A 14,081-nucleotide genomic window follows, 5' to 3' on the forward strand; every position below is an offset into this window, starting at 1 on the left:
TGATCTTGGGCCCCATATCAGCCACCATCCAGCTCAACTTTCATTATTATTACCGCAAAAAACATTAGTAAAATCACCTTCAAACTTAAAACTTTGAATATAGCAGTAAATATAATTAGCATACACATTAATATGTTCCACAGTTGCCCCAATGACCTGACTGCTAATTAAATAAAAACAGAAAGGCCATGACAGGGCTGGCTTTAGCGCTAGTGCGAAAGTCTTTTTTGGCACCCCACAAATGACCTCTTTCTCCGCAGATACCATTACTGCCACCCTCCATCAGCGCCACTCATCTCTCCCTAGCCACTCTCTCATATGCATTTCATTTGATGTCCAGCGCTACTCATATCAGTGTAGGATGTCACAGTACTTTACATCACGCACACATTATACAGAGACAATCAATCATGCAAGTATGTAAATCAGTCTATAGGGAATGCCACATAAGCCAATGAGGATTACCAGGTGTAGGAATCACATGTCATCCATACTGGTGGGCAGTATATTTTAAGAGGGTTTGGGGAAGCACAAACTCAGGATTTAAAGCATACCCCAAGGGTTGGCGTTACTAATAAACATTTATATCGGGCCAAACTCTTTTTAGCAAAATTAAAATAATGAAAGACGGGGAAAGTTCTAACTATATAGTAACACAAACAAATGTGAAGTTCTAGCTATGCCATTCACGTTTATATGCAGTTTTTTGATGTCCTATGGTGGTATTGTAACATCTGAACTGCAAGTAACACAAGAATATCTGTGAAAAAGACAGTAACCCACTAAGCTATCCACATAAAATACAGCTTATCTGCATTTCATAACTACCAACAGGCAAAGGATTGCTCTCCAACAGGATCATTATTCACCAGTTATCTGGACATTTTTATTGTTGTTTTGCATCCATAGGCATGATAATGATAAAAACAATTTAAATGAAGCATCCACAAAGTATGTGCCTTGCTGGGCCTGTGCAGATTTAAAAAATAAAAACAAATAGTAACACATTCTCTTACCTACTCCATTAGTCAAACTGTGTTACAGCCTGATCTGATATGCAGCTGCAGAGGTCAGGAAAGGTGAACCAGAATAATCAAACTTAATTTCTCCAGCACTGAACATAAAAGGAAATATCCTTGCAGGACTGGTGCCAAATAAAGAATGTATCCTTTTCGCCATGCCCCTATTGTTCCTGCACGACACAGCCCACCTTTCTAAAAGGAGTTGGTTGATTGGGGATGCCTGTGAGAAAGAGCCCAGGCCCAATCACGCAACTCCCAGAACAGGAAGGAAAACAACGTTCGCAGGAAAGTTTTAAATTATAGTGCACATTTTCTATTGGCCTTCATGTCCTCACTGTGAGGGCCAAGATGCATGTTTGGGTGGGCGAGGCTCATGTTTGGATGGGTCTGGCCCACCTGGCCCCCCACTAGAACCAGGCTTGAGCTCAACAGATGGTTGTTTCCGGCTACAGCCAAACAAAAGTAAAGGAGCGTGTCTTAAAGGCACAAAGATTCTTAAAGGGGCAGTGTTTGCAAGGGCCCATCAGCCCATGGTGGAGCTGTCTTTTCGCACATGAGGTTATAAAAGTGAAGACAGTGGGGCCCCATTTCCAAGCAGGTCCGGGAGGAAGGTGGTGGGAGGGATGGGGGCTGGTGCAAGTGAGAGACTGCAGACACATGCACTCTCAGTGCATGTTAAAAATAAATAATAAAACAAGACAAAGCAGAAAGAGGCAAAACGTTATGAAAAAATAGTTCCACCAAAGCGTATGTTAACAGTATTTTGGCTACGGGAAACTGATAAGAGAAGCAGACCAGGAACAAGCATGGGAAAATGCAGGAAAATATGCTGCAACCAATAGAAATGGAGGAAAATTAAGTGGGAAGCACAGGAACCAATAAAAATGAAAACCCAGGAAAGAGAGGGAGCAATATGTAAGCCCCTTTTTAAGTTTATATTAAAAACAACAGATTTCATAACCACAGCACAAGCGCTGTGCAGGCAAAACCTAACAAGCTCAGCGCAAGCGAAACCCTAAACGTGTTTGATAATGTGAATGCATATCAGTTGAGTTATAGTACATTCAACTAAAACTGCTTTCTTTTGTACACAGGTGCATTTCTAGAAAATGACCATAGAAGATCTTCCAGATTCAACACAAGAAGAAATTTCTTTAATTACAAGATATCAGCAACCCTTTGCTGAAGCAGGAAGAACAGTCACCTTCTCCGTGGCATCCGCACCAATGCCTTCAGACTATGGTAAATATCAGACTGTGTGGCTCTGATTCACAAAAGTAAACTTTCACTTTTGTGTAAGTTTACAATCTTTTTGGAATTCACAAAACTGCATTGTAGTAAAAGGTTTACGAGTGCGGAGACTCCACAGTGGAGAACTCCGCTAATAAAAAGATAGGCGTGTTTCACTTTTTTTATGTGCAGAGTTCTTCACCACAACTGCGGAGTCTCCACACTTGTAAAGTTACTATTAAAATGCAGTTTTGTGAAATCCAGAACAAACATAAAGTTACACAAAAGTGTATTTTTACCTTTGTGAATCAGGCCCTATGTGTGTTTTTTTTGTGACAAGTTACAAAGTACGCAGCAGGATGTTGTTACCCTTGGTAGTGCAGAGGAAGGCTAAAGCAAGATAAAGCATCATAGATAAGGGTTTACAGTGGGAAGTTGGTGCAGCGAGGGGTATGGTAGAGCTGCTGGTGGTAGAGGGGTGGTGTGAGAATTGGAAGCTCTTCAGGGAGTGATCAGGTATCCGGGGGATTACTCTGTGATGAGGTGTTGGGTGGCAATATGGGTTTACAGCTGCTTCAGCTTGCAAATTTGTGAAAGGATGAAGCCTGGCCGATCTGGATTCTGATGCTCCGTATTCTTGCATCATAACAAGAGAAAACCAGGCAACCTGCCTTTCACTGCCTGTATTTCCTGATTATTTGTCTGTTGATGATGATGGTGCTGTATCTGTGTGTAGATGCGCCACCACACATAATCATTTCGGGCACAGGTACAGTGTGGTGCCAACCGAGACTTATTTTTAGATAGGATAATAGTGTTTGAAGGTGATGTTGGCAGGCAGAGGTGGTCATTGGGATTCTATGAGGGTCTGTTTGATCCTGACCTACTAAATATATCTTTGAGGTGTGCCACTGTATGAAGAAAGCTCTTCAGATGAGTCAGGTGATTCTGAGGTATACTTTCCAGAAGAAAGCTGCATGCTAAATGCAGGAGTGTAATTAACTGAGGTGGAGCACTTGACTTCAGCAGTTTTATTTGGTTTACAGTTTTGTTTTAGATCATGCATCGCAGCTTGAGTGCGTTGAGTTCAGTCTTTGTCAGATTTGTGGGTGAGAGATGAAAGTGGCAAATTTCTGGTGGCAGCTGACAGGCTTGGTTTTCTTAGAGAGCGGGATTGTGTAAGGATTGTTTGAGACAAACTGCTCCCGCTTTAAAGCAAGAAGTAGAATGGGTTAACTTTTTTCACCTCTTTTAGCACTTGTTGTAAGTTGGCGGCCTTTTTCGTAGGCTTTCACCCTCACTAATAAATGGTCATATGATGGAGGATCAGGACAACGTACGTCAATGCGGAAAGTGCTAAAGAGCTGTATATCTTCAACGTGTCCTGCGTCACCATATGGGAGAGGAGAGGGACTTTGTGGTGTAGGCTGTGGTATTTTAGGGAATGGGGACTTTCCAAGAAATATCTTTGCCGCATCTTTGTCAAAACCTACCATCAATAGGTGGTGTGCTGTATCCGTTGCTACCATTTCTGTGCTTCCAATTTCCTCTTACTTCTTTCACTTCTCTCTAGAATGGTTTGAATAGGTTACCTACCTTTCGGTCTGCCTGTTATAGTGAACTAGGGTCTGCACATTGATCGCCTATTGATTGCTGCAATAAAGTTGAAACTTTCACAAACATTTTCAGAGGGCCCTTTTCACACTCTTCTATATTTTTTTAGGTCTCGCATATGGCAGCGCATGCACTGCTTCTACGAGGCATCAAGTAATTAGTATTAAGGGTGAAACTCTACCCATTGCGTTTTATTTAGTTTTGTCCCTTGCCATTGGTTTAAATCTGGAATTGCTCTTTTTATCTCGCTCATTATTGGCTGGTGGGCCGATGCGTCACTTCTGTTTTCTTCCGTTTTAGGAGGAAGCAGCATCGACCAACTACAGTTACCCTACGCTGCAGGGTAGTATCTTACAAAGTATGGACTACTTTGTTGTTGCCTGGTGCCTCCTCTCACGCCCAGAATGGACCAGGACACACTTGGGCCTGCAGTACTTCTCTCTGGAGTCTGGAGTGTTCTGCGCTCCACCGGGCCGGGTCTCCGTGGGAGGGGCGAGCTAGCCTCAGTCAGAGTGTCTCACTCCTGCAAGCAGCGCGCCGGCCCGCCTCTGCTCTTTCCTGGGTGTTAGTGCTTCCAGCTCAGAATCGCTCGCTTTTAAGCCAACTTTGGGGCAGTTTGCGTGTGCGGCGCCGAGAGGCCGAAGCCGGAGCTAGCTGCCGTTCTGGGGCTTCTCCTCTGAACCTGCAGTTGTACGTGTGGTGCAGTCTTGCACTGAGTGCCGGGCGTAGGATACTGGTGCTGTTGGGAAGTTTGGGACTAAGTGCTGGGGACCGGAAGCACTCAGGTGCAACAAACCTAGTCGCAAAGCAACCCAGCATACAACAACTCCCTCCCAGCTCTTCCTGTTTTCGAGGCTGAGGGGCGTGCTCTTGGCACCGGGTTGCACTGCCCAAAAGCCAGCCCTGGCTGTGCTCACGGCCCATGGCAGTTCTACCATTTGTGCTGCTCCGTGATGACATGATAGAAAGTGCCTCATGTCAGTTCAGATCGTGGTTTGAAGTGCCCCTCGACCTAAAATAAAACCTTGAGCATTAAAAATAATAATTATAAAATATGGTGCTGAGCCGGTGTTTCACGACAGGAAGCTAGGAAGCTGTTGTGCTCCTCGAATATTGGAAAATCCTCTGTTATTGTGCTGTTTGTAGTGAGAAATAGTTCAATTCCGTAAGAAAAGAAATATTACTGGTAAGAAAGCCCCTGAGGAGTGCAAGTTCAGGGTGTCACAAGTAAGACCAGTGCGGCGTGGTTCTCGCTAGGAAAAGCACCGGTCGATGGCTGTGGGTATTTGTTCCATAAAGCCTGACGCCTTGAAATGTCATCCTCGGAAAGGTCGTAAAGACTTGGTGCTCCGTGTCTGTCAGAATGACAGTAAGAAATTGCTTTTATACAGCACTTAATAGTACAGTTTTTTGCCCTGACTAAGCGCTGAATATACCATGTGTTATGGTGAAGCTCGGTGTTGCAGGGCTGTTTGACATGAAATAATGCAATGCACTGGAACTGTTTCAATATGGCAAAGCGTGGCGCCAAGGGTTGCTTTAGATGACAAAACAGAGTTTCAGGACTGCACAGAAGAAACAATGTCTCAGACTAGAGGAAGCAGTTAAAACGAAGTGTCTTCACTTCTGGCTGGAACAGTTGTTTTTATAGGACTCACTCCATTATGGTAAACCATGCAAAATCCCTTTATGGGCTCCATGTTGACTTCCATATTGGAAATTTAGCAGCATGGGCACAATTCCAGCTCTGCTTTCTGAAAAACATAAACACCTCATGCCTGAAAAGGATTTCAGATCGGTGGAGCAAACGCTGATATTGTGGAGGCTGGTCTCCTATATAATTGACTAGCCCACACCCTGCTGTTTTACACGGTACTGGAACACGTGTCTGGTGCCTGCTAACCACATTGCATCGCTCCAGTTCTGCACTCACTAAATTGGCTCCCTACAGAAGGCAGGTGCATTTTCTCGACTGCTTTACCGGGGTACAAAGTTGTCCAAAATACTTTGAATTAACTTGCCCATAAATTGGCCCTCCCAGAGGAGAGCATATATTGCTCAGTAAGGGATGTGAATGATGTACATCAATTGAAAGCAACAAGTTCTCTCCCAGCCTTTCTCTGTTTATCTCCTTGGTGTCTACAGCTCCCCTTTCACAGCTCAGACACTGCCACTTTCCTCACCTTCCACTGCACTCTTCATACATAAGTGGCAGGAATCACACTGCTGCTGAATGGCCTGGTTATATTGGAATTACAAAAGGGGTGCGAGGTAGACATCAAGGTATACGAAAATGTAAGTTTATGGCTACATCTAGAGTAGGCGGTGGAGACAAACTATCTCAAAAGGCGTGGAGTAGACAACCTGCAGAGTCTTAGTGCCTTACCTGTAATGGAGTAACTTATGACCATTCTTAGGCCTTTTCAAAGAGTAGTACATAAAAGTCAGGGGTCAGAAATCATGTGTTTCTCAGTGATGAAGGGAGTCTAACCCCGGACGTGGACTAATAAATACCTTGTCAAGTACCTTTTTGAGTTTGAGAAACCGTTTTGAGTCTGTTTTGGAGCAGTGATGAATCCCTGGACTTGAAAAGCTCTTCAATGGAATGGGTCTTTGTGGACTAGTTGAGGGTATTTAGCCAGTAGTTTTAAGCTGAAAATTAATTAGTTAACTATTTGGGAATAAGTTCTGTTTTCCTCAAAGCCTAGAAATTCACAGTTACTCACATCGCAGGGACGGTGCATCCATAGGGGCAACACGGAGTTGCATCCTCCACCCCACCCCCTGCGCGCCAGCCATCGCATATAAAATGTATAATTTCTTTTTCTTGTTTCCAGTTTCAACATGAATATAATTATGGCCCTGCAGTGACTTCCATCCCCACAGTGAAGCCCGATGACGTACCGTGGGCTGGTCCAGGCATAGTGATTGGCAGCTACCCTGCACATCGCAGTGAAAATGCAGTGCACATGGCCTCGCTACACCCGTGCTCGCTGCTAGCTCACAGAGCATAGCTCCACACACCTGCACTGTGCCATCCTGTAAGGCTTGGGCTTCTGCACCCCCCGCCCCCGTCGTGTGTGTCAGCCCGTCTGAGACAGCTTCCCAGGCACACACACAGTCGCACCCGAGTACTTCACAAGTCTTTAAAAGACCATTTACTTTAGGGTGACCAGATTCTCAAAACAAAAAACGGGGACAGGTCATAGACATAAAAGTAGGACTACGGTTTGCAGTAACCATCAACATAAAAGTAGGACTATTTGACTGCTATCATAGACATAGAAAAAGGACTACAATGACAGCTCCCTCCATAGACCGAGATGAAGCATTACAGACAACAAATCCGAGGTCTTTTATTGGCACCCTTCTCCTTTACGCAGCAGCATTAGTACTTTTTATTACATTTACACTTTTAAGGACTATATCATATATTTGCCAAATAAAACATCACAGGCTAGCAACACCAGATTTACTAGCTTTATCAATGCTCGTTTCTATAGCTGCACGTCAGCACCACGTAAAGTACAACTCACTAATGTTGCTTAGTTGCTCATGAATGAAAAGCATGGGAGGTAAACTGCGGAATGCTAAATTGCCAAAGGGCAGCCATGGACCAATGTAAGAAAAACACTTCTCTCCAGGTATTACTGCCTTAGGGTCTTGCAAAGGCTGGCCGACCACACAGTCCTCCCACATTTGCATTGTCACTGCTGGGATGTCATATTACCTTACTGGGGTATGTATAGTGCACTCTAGCCATTGGTATCATCTCATAGCGCAATAGTGTGAAGACCTGAGCAAAAAGCTCGAGCAGCGCTGCTCGCTCCTCCACAGGCGTTAATACTACTCCTTTAAGTCCTTTCCAGCTAAACAGTTTGCCGTGATCTGAAAGGTCAGTCAAAAGGTCAAGTCATTGCTTTGATATGAAGAACACAGAGCATGCATCAATTGGTTATGCATAAACATGCAATGAGCAATACATTAATCCTTGCACGGTATGCATAAGGGCTACTGAAAAGTTTTTATGGCTATGAATACAAGCTACAGGACAAAGAAATATTGTTTTATACAAAGTAGAAACTTTTGGTAAGAGACATGGGCTAGGCAACTGAAGATCTTTTGTATTGCCACCTGGACAGTATGCTTGCTTGTGAAATTGATGAACTGCTGATGCAAGCAATAGATGCACAACTTCCATGTGCAACTGACGAGCTATTAATTACAGATCTTTGGCTATGTGAAATGTAATGGCTTTGGGAATGTGCAATATCTAGGCTACTGATACAACTAAAAGACCACTAACGCAAGCAAAGGGCATTAAATGGGAATGTGCAATGTGCAATCTATATGTTATTGGTATATGAAACAGACAAGCTATTGCCACATATCCACTTTTAGTAAATATCTTTAAATAATGCAACAATAGGGGGCATTTTTTACAATCTGAAAAACATGTTGGAAACAATGAGCAGATTTAATAACCGAGGCAGGTTTAACCTGAAGCCACTGAATGAAGGCCTCAAATAGTGACTCAGCCTTTTACCAGATCACTAGTGTTCCGTTTCCCAGGATTTCTGTTCTGAACTTCAAGCTGGTAGAAATGAATGGTTGGAGCTTGAGAAGGACATTGGGGACGTCATCACCACATGTGTTATCGGACACTCATTCTAACATTCAGAAATACTTTAAAGTTTCTGTTTCGTGTACTTCTAGGTGGGACCTCCGGGGGAGCAGCAAACACACAGCCTCAACAGATCACAGAAGTTCAGAAAGTTCATAAACTGGGGTTGCACCTTAATATCACTATTTCCTCCTCTAGCGAAGATTCAGTTTTGATGATATTCAGTTGTTCAAATATGGCTGGCACGATGACGTAGGTGGCGTTGCGTGTAAAAAAAGAAGGGAAATCCCAAGAGAAAATGTCGCTCTTCAAAGAATTTCCCTTCCTGCTACAGCGCTCACCTCAGTGACGACTGTAGGAGAGTGGGGTCTGCAATCCTATGGTCACCCCAGATTTTTGCTTTTTGCTTCACTGGTTTACGACTTTCCCTGGCTGTGGGCCTGCTAATCAGACCCACAGCCTAGCTGTTCTCTCTCTAAAGTAACAACCATGTACTTTAGGGGCATTTACCAATTGGTACTGGGCCACCTTATCAGTCCCTGTACCCAGGGCATAGGTGTACCCAGGGCCTACCAGGGGCTGAAGCATGTATTATGCCACCCCTGGCTGGCCATCTAAATCTGACACAACTGGCTGCACGACAGCTGGGGCAAGGTGGTGTAAACACCCTTTGCTGTAGATATAGTATACCTATATCTAACCCTAAAATGGACACATATATTCCTATCAGTCACTCCTATGGAAGGCCTTATCAATCCTGAAGGCAGAGTGCTTGGAATTATGTGAGATGGTGCTCTGGCATGAGCTGAGCCCGTTTGCAGCTTGCGGAACCAAGTCCTAATAGCTGTTCCATGATAACGCTATACCATATACTCTTAAGTGCATTATCAACCTCGCGGTTAAATGCTAACTCTGGTATAACATTATCAAAACATGTCGAGTAAGGTGTCATACGATTTGGAATACTACCCCCTTGCCAATTCTGGCGACGGGTAAGCATTCCACCCTTCTAGAGGGACACGACATGTATGTAACTGTGAACCCCGGTAAAAGTTAACTCGAGCCTCAGCATCACAAAATGGATGCTGCCACCACAGACACAAATCTGACCTCCTGCTGCTGGGAGTCCTTCCAGCGAGGATGGCTTGGACAAAGGGTTTCCTGCCTTGGGAGGTGCTAGCACCACCCCAGACAGGATTTTGTGTACTGAGGTAGGGAGGCCTGAAAGGAATGAGACATGCCTGGGGCACACAAGGTGCCCTGTGCATACACCGGTTCAAACCAGTTGCTGGGGCATCCCAGCCCCAGCTCTGGCGGGAAACCGGACAAAGGATAGGGGGTGTAGCCACCCCCCTTCCTGGTCCCACCCAGGGGAGGGACCTAGTCAGTAGTGCAGCCCCCTTTAGGAGAATAAAGGTAGGAGCTGGTCCCATTCCAAATTAGATTATCCTGAACTATTCAACAAGAAGAAACTCTGGCCTTCGATGTTCTGCTCCACAGAAGACTGAAGAATCTCCCTTGTGGGGAAGGAGTGTCCACCCTGCAACTGCAGGCACCATCAAGCGTCCAGCGGCTTCACTTTGTCGTCTTCCCTCGAGGATCCAGACTTCAGAGCCCGACGAGACCCGGATTCCCAGACCTCTCCGACCTCTACCTACATCTACAGCAAAGCTGAGACCCGTGGGTGCGACGAGAAACGTGGGACCGGCCATCTTGAACGAACCTGCACTTCGCTTCCAGCACGACTCCCGAGGTAAACTCGACCAAGTGCTTTGGGGACTGAGAAGCCCCAGCCCCGAGCAGCCCCTGCACCGAAGATCAGCCCTCCAGCATCCACGAGATCTGCGTGGGGCCCTTCTGCTTGTTTGCTGCTCGACACGTTGTCTGGTCACTTGCCGGCTGGCTAGTGGCCTCCTAGACGACGAACCTTTGAATCTTTGCTGCTGGTCTGGTTGCTCCAGACTGGCCCTTGCTCCCTTCTAAAAGAGGGGCACCCCGGACTCTCCTAGTCCGCACCAGACACTTTCTTCACTCACCGCGTGAGTTGCCTTTGCCAAGGCCTGTTGACGCCGATTCCGGATCCAACACCGCCGACAGCGAGAGCCTGCGTGGGACAGCTCGTGCCTCCATCCTGGTCGTCGAAGACACCTCCTGGTCCACGTGGCTGCAGAGTCAAGCGTCCACTCTTCACCTGATCGCGACGTCGACATCTGGTTCCTTCCTGGTTTCAACCCAGTCACTGGCTAGTGACTGTGAACATTGTCCCCTCTGCTTTCAGGTCTCCTTCTTCAACAATCCACCCTTGGATTGCACCGGACATCTTCCTCCTGGTCGCCTGCAGCATCTTTTCTTTCAGGCTCCATAGACTTCAACGCGAGAACCCGACGCACTTTGACACCTGTGCACCCGCAGTCCGTGGGTGAGGTAACAAGAGCATTTCGGTGCTCAAGGGTAGTTTAACTGTCCTAGTGTCCAGTTCCACAGTCGTCGTTGTCCTACCTAGTCAGGATTGTTCGTACTCACCTTTAACTTGAACTGTACTGTCCATAGACGTTACGCATCTCGCGTGTGAGTTCACACTCTGCACACGCGTTCCGTGGGCCTCCTATTACTTACCTGAAGTTAGTGTAGCGTGGTCCCATCGATCCTACAGCCTCTGGACAGCTCCATTCCGATTATCGACTCTCACATTCCACTTACTTAGTATATGGTTTGTCGTGCCCCTAGGGCACCATTGTAATTTTGTGCAACTTGTCGTATTTTTCGTAAGAGATTGTCATGTACTTAGCACTCTGACCTCATAAAGAGTTCAGAGGTGTTGTTATTAATAAATATACTGTTTATTTTCATAACAACCTGTGTGGTGTCCTTTCATCTGGTATTCAAGGGGTTATATTGTGGTAAAACAGCTGGCTTCACATGCCAAAAGAGTTTAGCCTAAGACTGCTTTGTCCATGCTACCATTAGGATAGCTGGTCTATAAGGTTGACTTACAACCAATCACCATAAGGGTTGTTTGGACTGATACAAGGTGATCACTAGAACTAGTGAGCATCATATATCAGGCCGACTTCTCACAACGACACACGCCGTAAACAGTGCAAAGAGAGCATGCGCGCGCATGCTCATCTGGAACAATGAAAAACAGGGACATTTCTGTGTTTAACCCGGACACTGTTTGAAAACATGGACATTGGAGTCACTTGGAGAAAAATGTCAGGACACGGGGACACTTCTCCAAAAACAGGGACCGTCCTGGGAAAACGAGGACGTCTGGTCACCCTAATTTACTTGCTAACGAGGATTGTTGTGTTTTTCACCCTTTCTTATATCCCCTGCATCTCCCCTCTGCATATTGCTGGAAGAATCAGCCTGCCTCCCCGAAATTTGACTCTAGTTGCATCTCTGGGCGTATGTATCTCCATGTACATTGCATCTCACAGGAGAGTGACAGTCCGCTATCACCACAAACATGGGATCAACATCTTGGGATTTTATTCTGGCTCTGCTGGGTACGACCTAAAGGGGGCAGCAGTGGTGGTACTCCTGCTGGTGTAGCTGTAGTGGGTCCAGATGTTGCAAGGGCACAGTAGCCCTCACCGTCAACCTTTGATGATTGCTTGAATGCGTCCCAGTACAGCTACGTTCCCTGCAAATGTGCTATATATCCCATATGCTGGCGTCCTTCTTTGGCGCGGTTAATATAAACCTCTGAAAATCTGAGAAGCGCATCTTGCTGAGCGGTGCAGTCTTCTTCTAAAAAGCAGGTTCTGGCACTTTATTATTGCCGTTGTCCTCGCCTAAGGTACCATATGTCCACCCGTCACGGGACATCCACAGTGCCTTGTGAAATGGCAAGGTGCACGTGCAGGGTCAGCACACAATGCAAGTGAGGATGGGCAGTCTTGAGAAGTATCGTGCCAGTCACACCCCGGTCGAGATTAAAGTAATGGTAGAATCAGTGCCATGGCGCCATCTGTATTCTCTTGCAGACTCAATAATTGAGCAATTTAAAGATTGTCAAAAGAGGTTCAAAGAGACACAACATCGAGATTGTTAGACCTGGCACCATTGACGTGGGTCTCCCTTCCATTTTTGCTGTTGCCTCATGTGTTTTTGCTGGTGTTAGATGCTTTGGACACTGTGCAAGTGCCTCCTATTGTAAATTGATGTATTAATCAGTGGTTCCATGTTTGTCTATTTGGTTTACTTGTCAGACCCTAATCTAGTGCACTGATTGTGCCCAGGGCGTGTAAATCCAAATGCTGCTGGTGGGCCTGCAGCACTGGTTGTGCCACCCACAGAAGCAGCCTTGTAAAATGTGTCTAAGGTCTGCCATTGCAGAGCCTGCGTGCAGTCTGGTACTGTCATGCTGACTGGGCAAGTGCACCCACTTGCCAGTCCCTAAACCTTCCCTTTTCTTCATATCAGTCACCCCTATAGTAGGCCCAAGGGCAGGGTGCATTGTAAGTATAAGGTAGGACAAACCATGATGTGTGTGGCATGTCCTTATAGTGAATTACAGCCATTTTCGTTTTTCACTATTGCAAGGCTACCTGTTCTTCATAGGCCAGAATGGGCTGTTAGAGTTATTACATTTTATAATCCTAACTGTCTCAGAGAACATGGTAGAAATTCGAGTTTAGTATGCCTGGAGTCAGAATAATAAAATACATCTTTTAGTAAAGTTTATTTTAATATTCTGTGTTTGCAAATACCACTTTTAGAAAGTAGGTATTTCCTTGTCTAACCATTCAAACCTGCCTCTGCTAGGTTGTGTATTCCTTTGTCTGGTTTTGTGAGTGACAGGGCTGGGGAGTTCCAAGAGACAGGCTGAGTCACCCAAAGGTGAATAGAGAGATCTGCATCTAGATAGGAGGGAGGAGTTGCACCTGAACCTTGAGGAGTTGCACCTGAACCCTGAATAGGGCTGTGCCTGCTTTCCACAATGCTTGTTCCACCCCCTGGGGAGCGGCTGATGTCTCTGCCCTGCACACTCAAAGAAGAGAAGGAGTCCTGTAAACAAAGTGCACCAGGACTGTACTTGCCTTCCACAATGCTGGCTCCACCTCCTGTGGGGCGTCTGATGTGCCTGCCCTGCACTGTGAAAGGAAAGGAGAAGTCTGGTAAACAGAGGGCTTCAGAACTGGTTTGGACTGGGCAAAGGCCCCTCTCCCCTCAGAGAACAAAGGAATTATGGGTATAATATTGGGACCCTGATCCCAACAAATTAGATGACTTTTGGACTACAAGAAGAAACCTTTACTGAGGAGAGGAACCTGAAGAAACTGAGGAGAGACTATTCCCAAGCTGAAGTGTTGCTTGGGGCATTGGCCTGCAGTGGTTGCCTTACTGCCAAAGGGAAGAGAAAGGAACTTTGTGTACTTTGCTTTCAACTTGTGAAGGATCTCCAAGGGCTTGGAAAAGAGCTTGCCTCCTGCTGAAGTCTCAGGGACAACAGACTTCACCCCCCCCAGCTCCCCAGAGTTATTTTGGAAGTGCCTGCGGCTGTTTTGGGCCTTCTGAGAAACTGCGTGTCGCAAGGAGCTGGAAGCGCGACTCAACAATAAGAAGCGTGTTGCCGTCGCTGT

At 45.9% G+C, this 14,081-nt stretch overlaps 1 protein-coding gene across 4 annotated transcripts in view; it reads left to right on the top strand.

Annotated features, from left to right (window-relative positions):
* CLIP4 (CAP-Gly domain containing linker protein family member 4) overlaps positions 1–14,081 on the top strand; it is a 370,258-nt gene that overhangs the window by 75,796 nt on the left and 280,381 nt on the right. For 2 of the 4 annotated variants that reach the window (XM_078647520.1, XM_078647522.1), the window contains exon 2: positions 2,117–2,264. In XM_078647520.1, the coding sequence (XP_078503646.1) occupies positions 2,132–2,264 (133 nt within the window). In that variant the 5' untranslated portion in view covers positions 2,117–2,131. The remainder of the gene's footprint in view (positions 1–2,116; positions 2,265–14,081) is intronic. The other 2 variants (XM_078647519.1, XM_078647521.1) reach the window with 1 other exon arrangement.

The sequence above is a fragment of the Lissotriton helveticus genome, chromosome 6 (assembly GCF_964261635.1).
Source record: "Lissotriton helveticus chromosome 6, aLisHel1.1, whole genome shotgun sequence".
NCBI classification, from domain to species: Eukaryota; Metazoa; Chordata; class Amphibia; order Caudata; family Salamandridae; genus Lissotriton; species Lissotriton helveticus.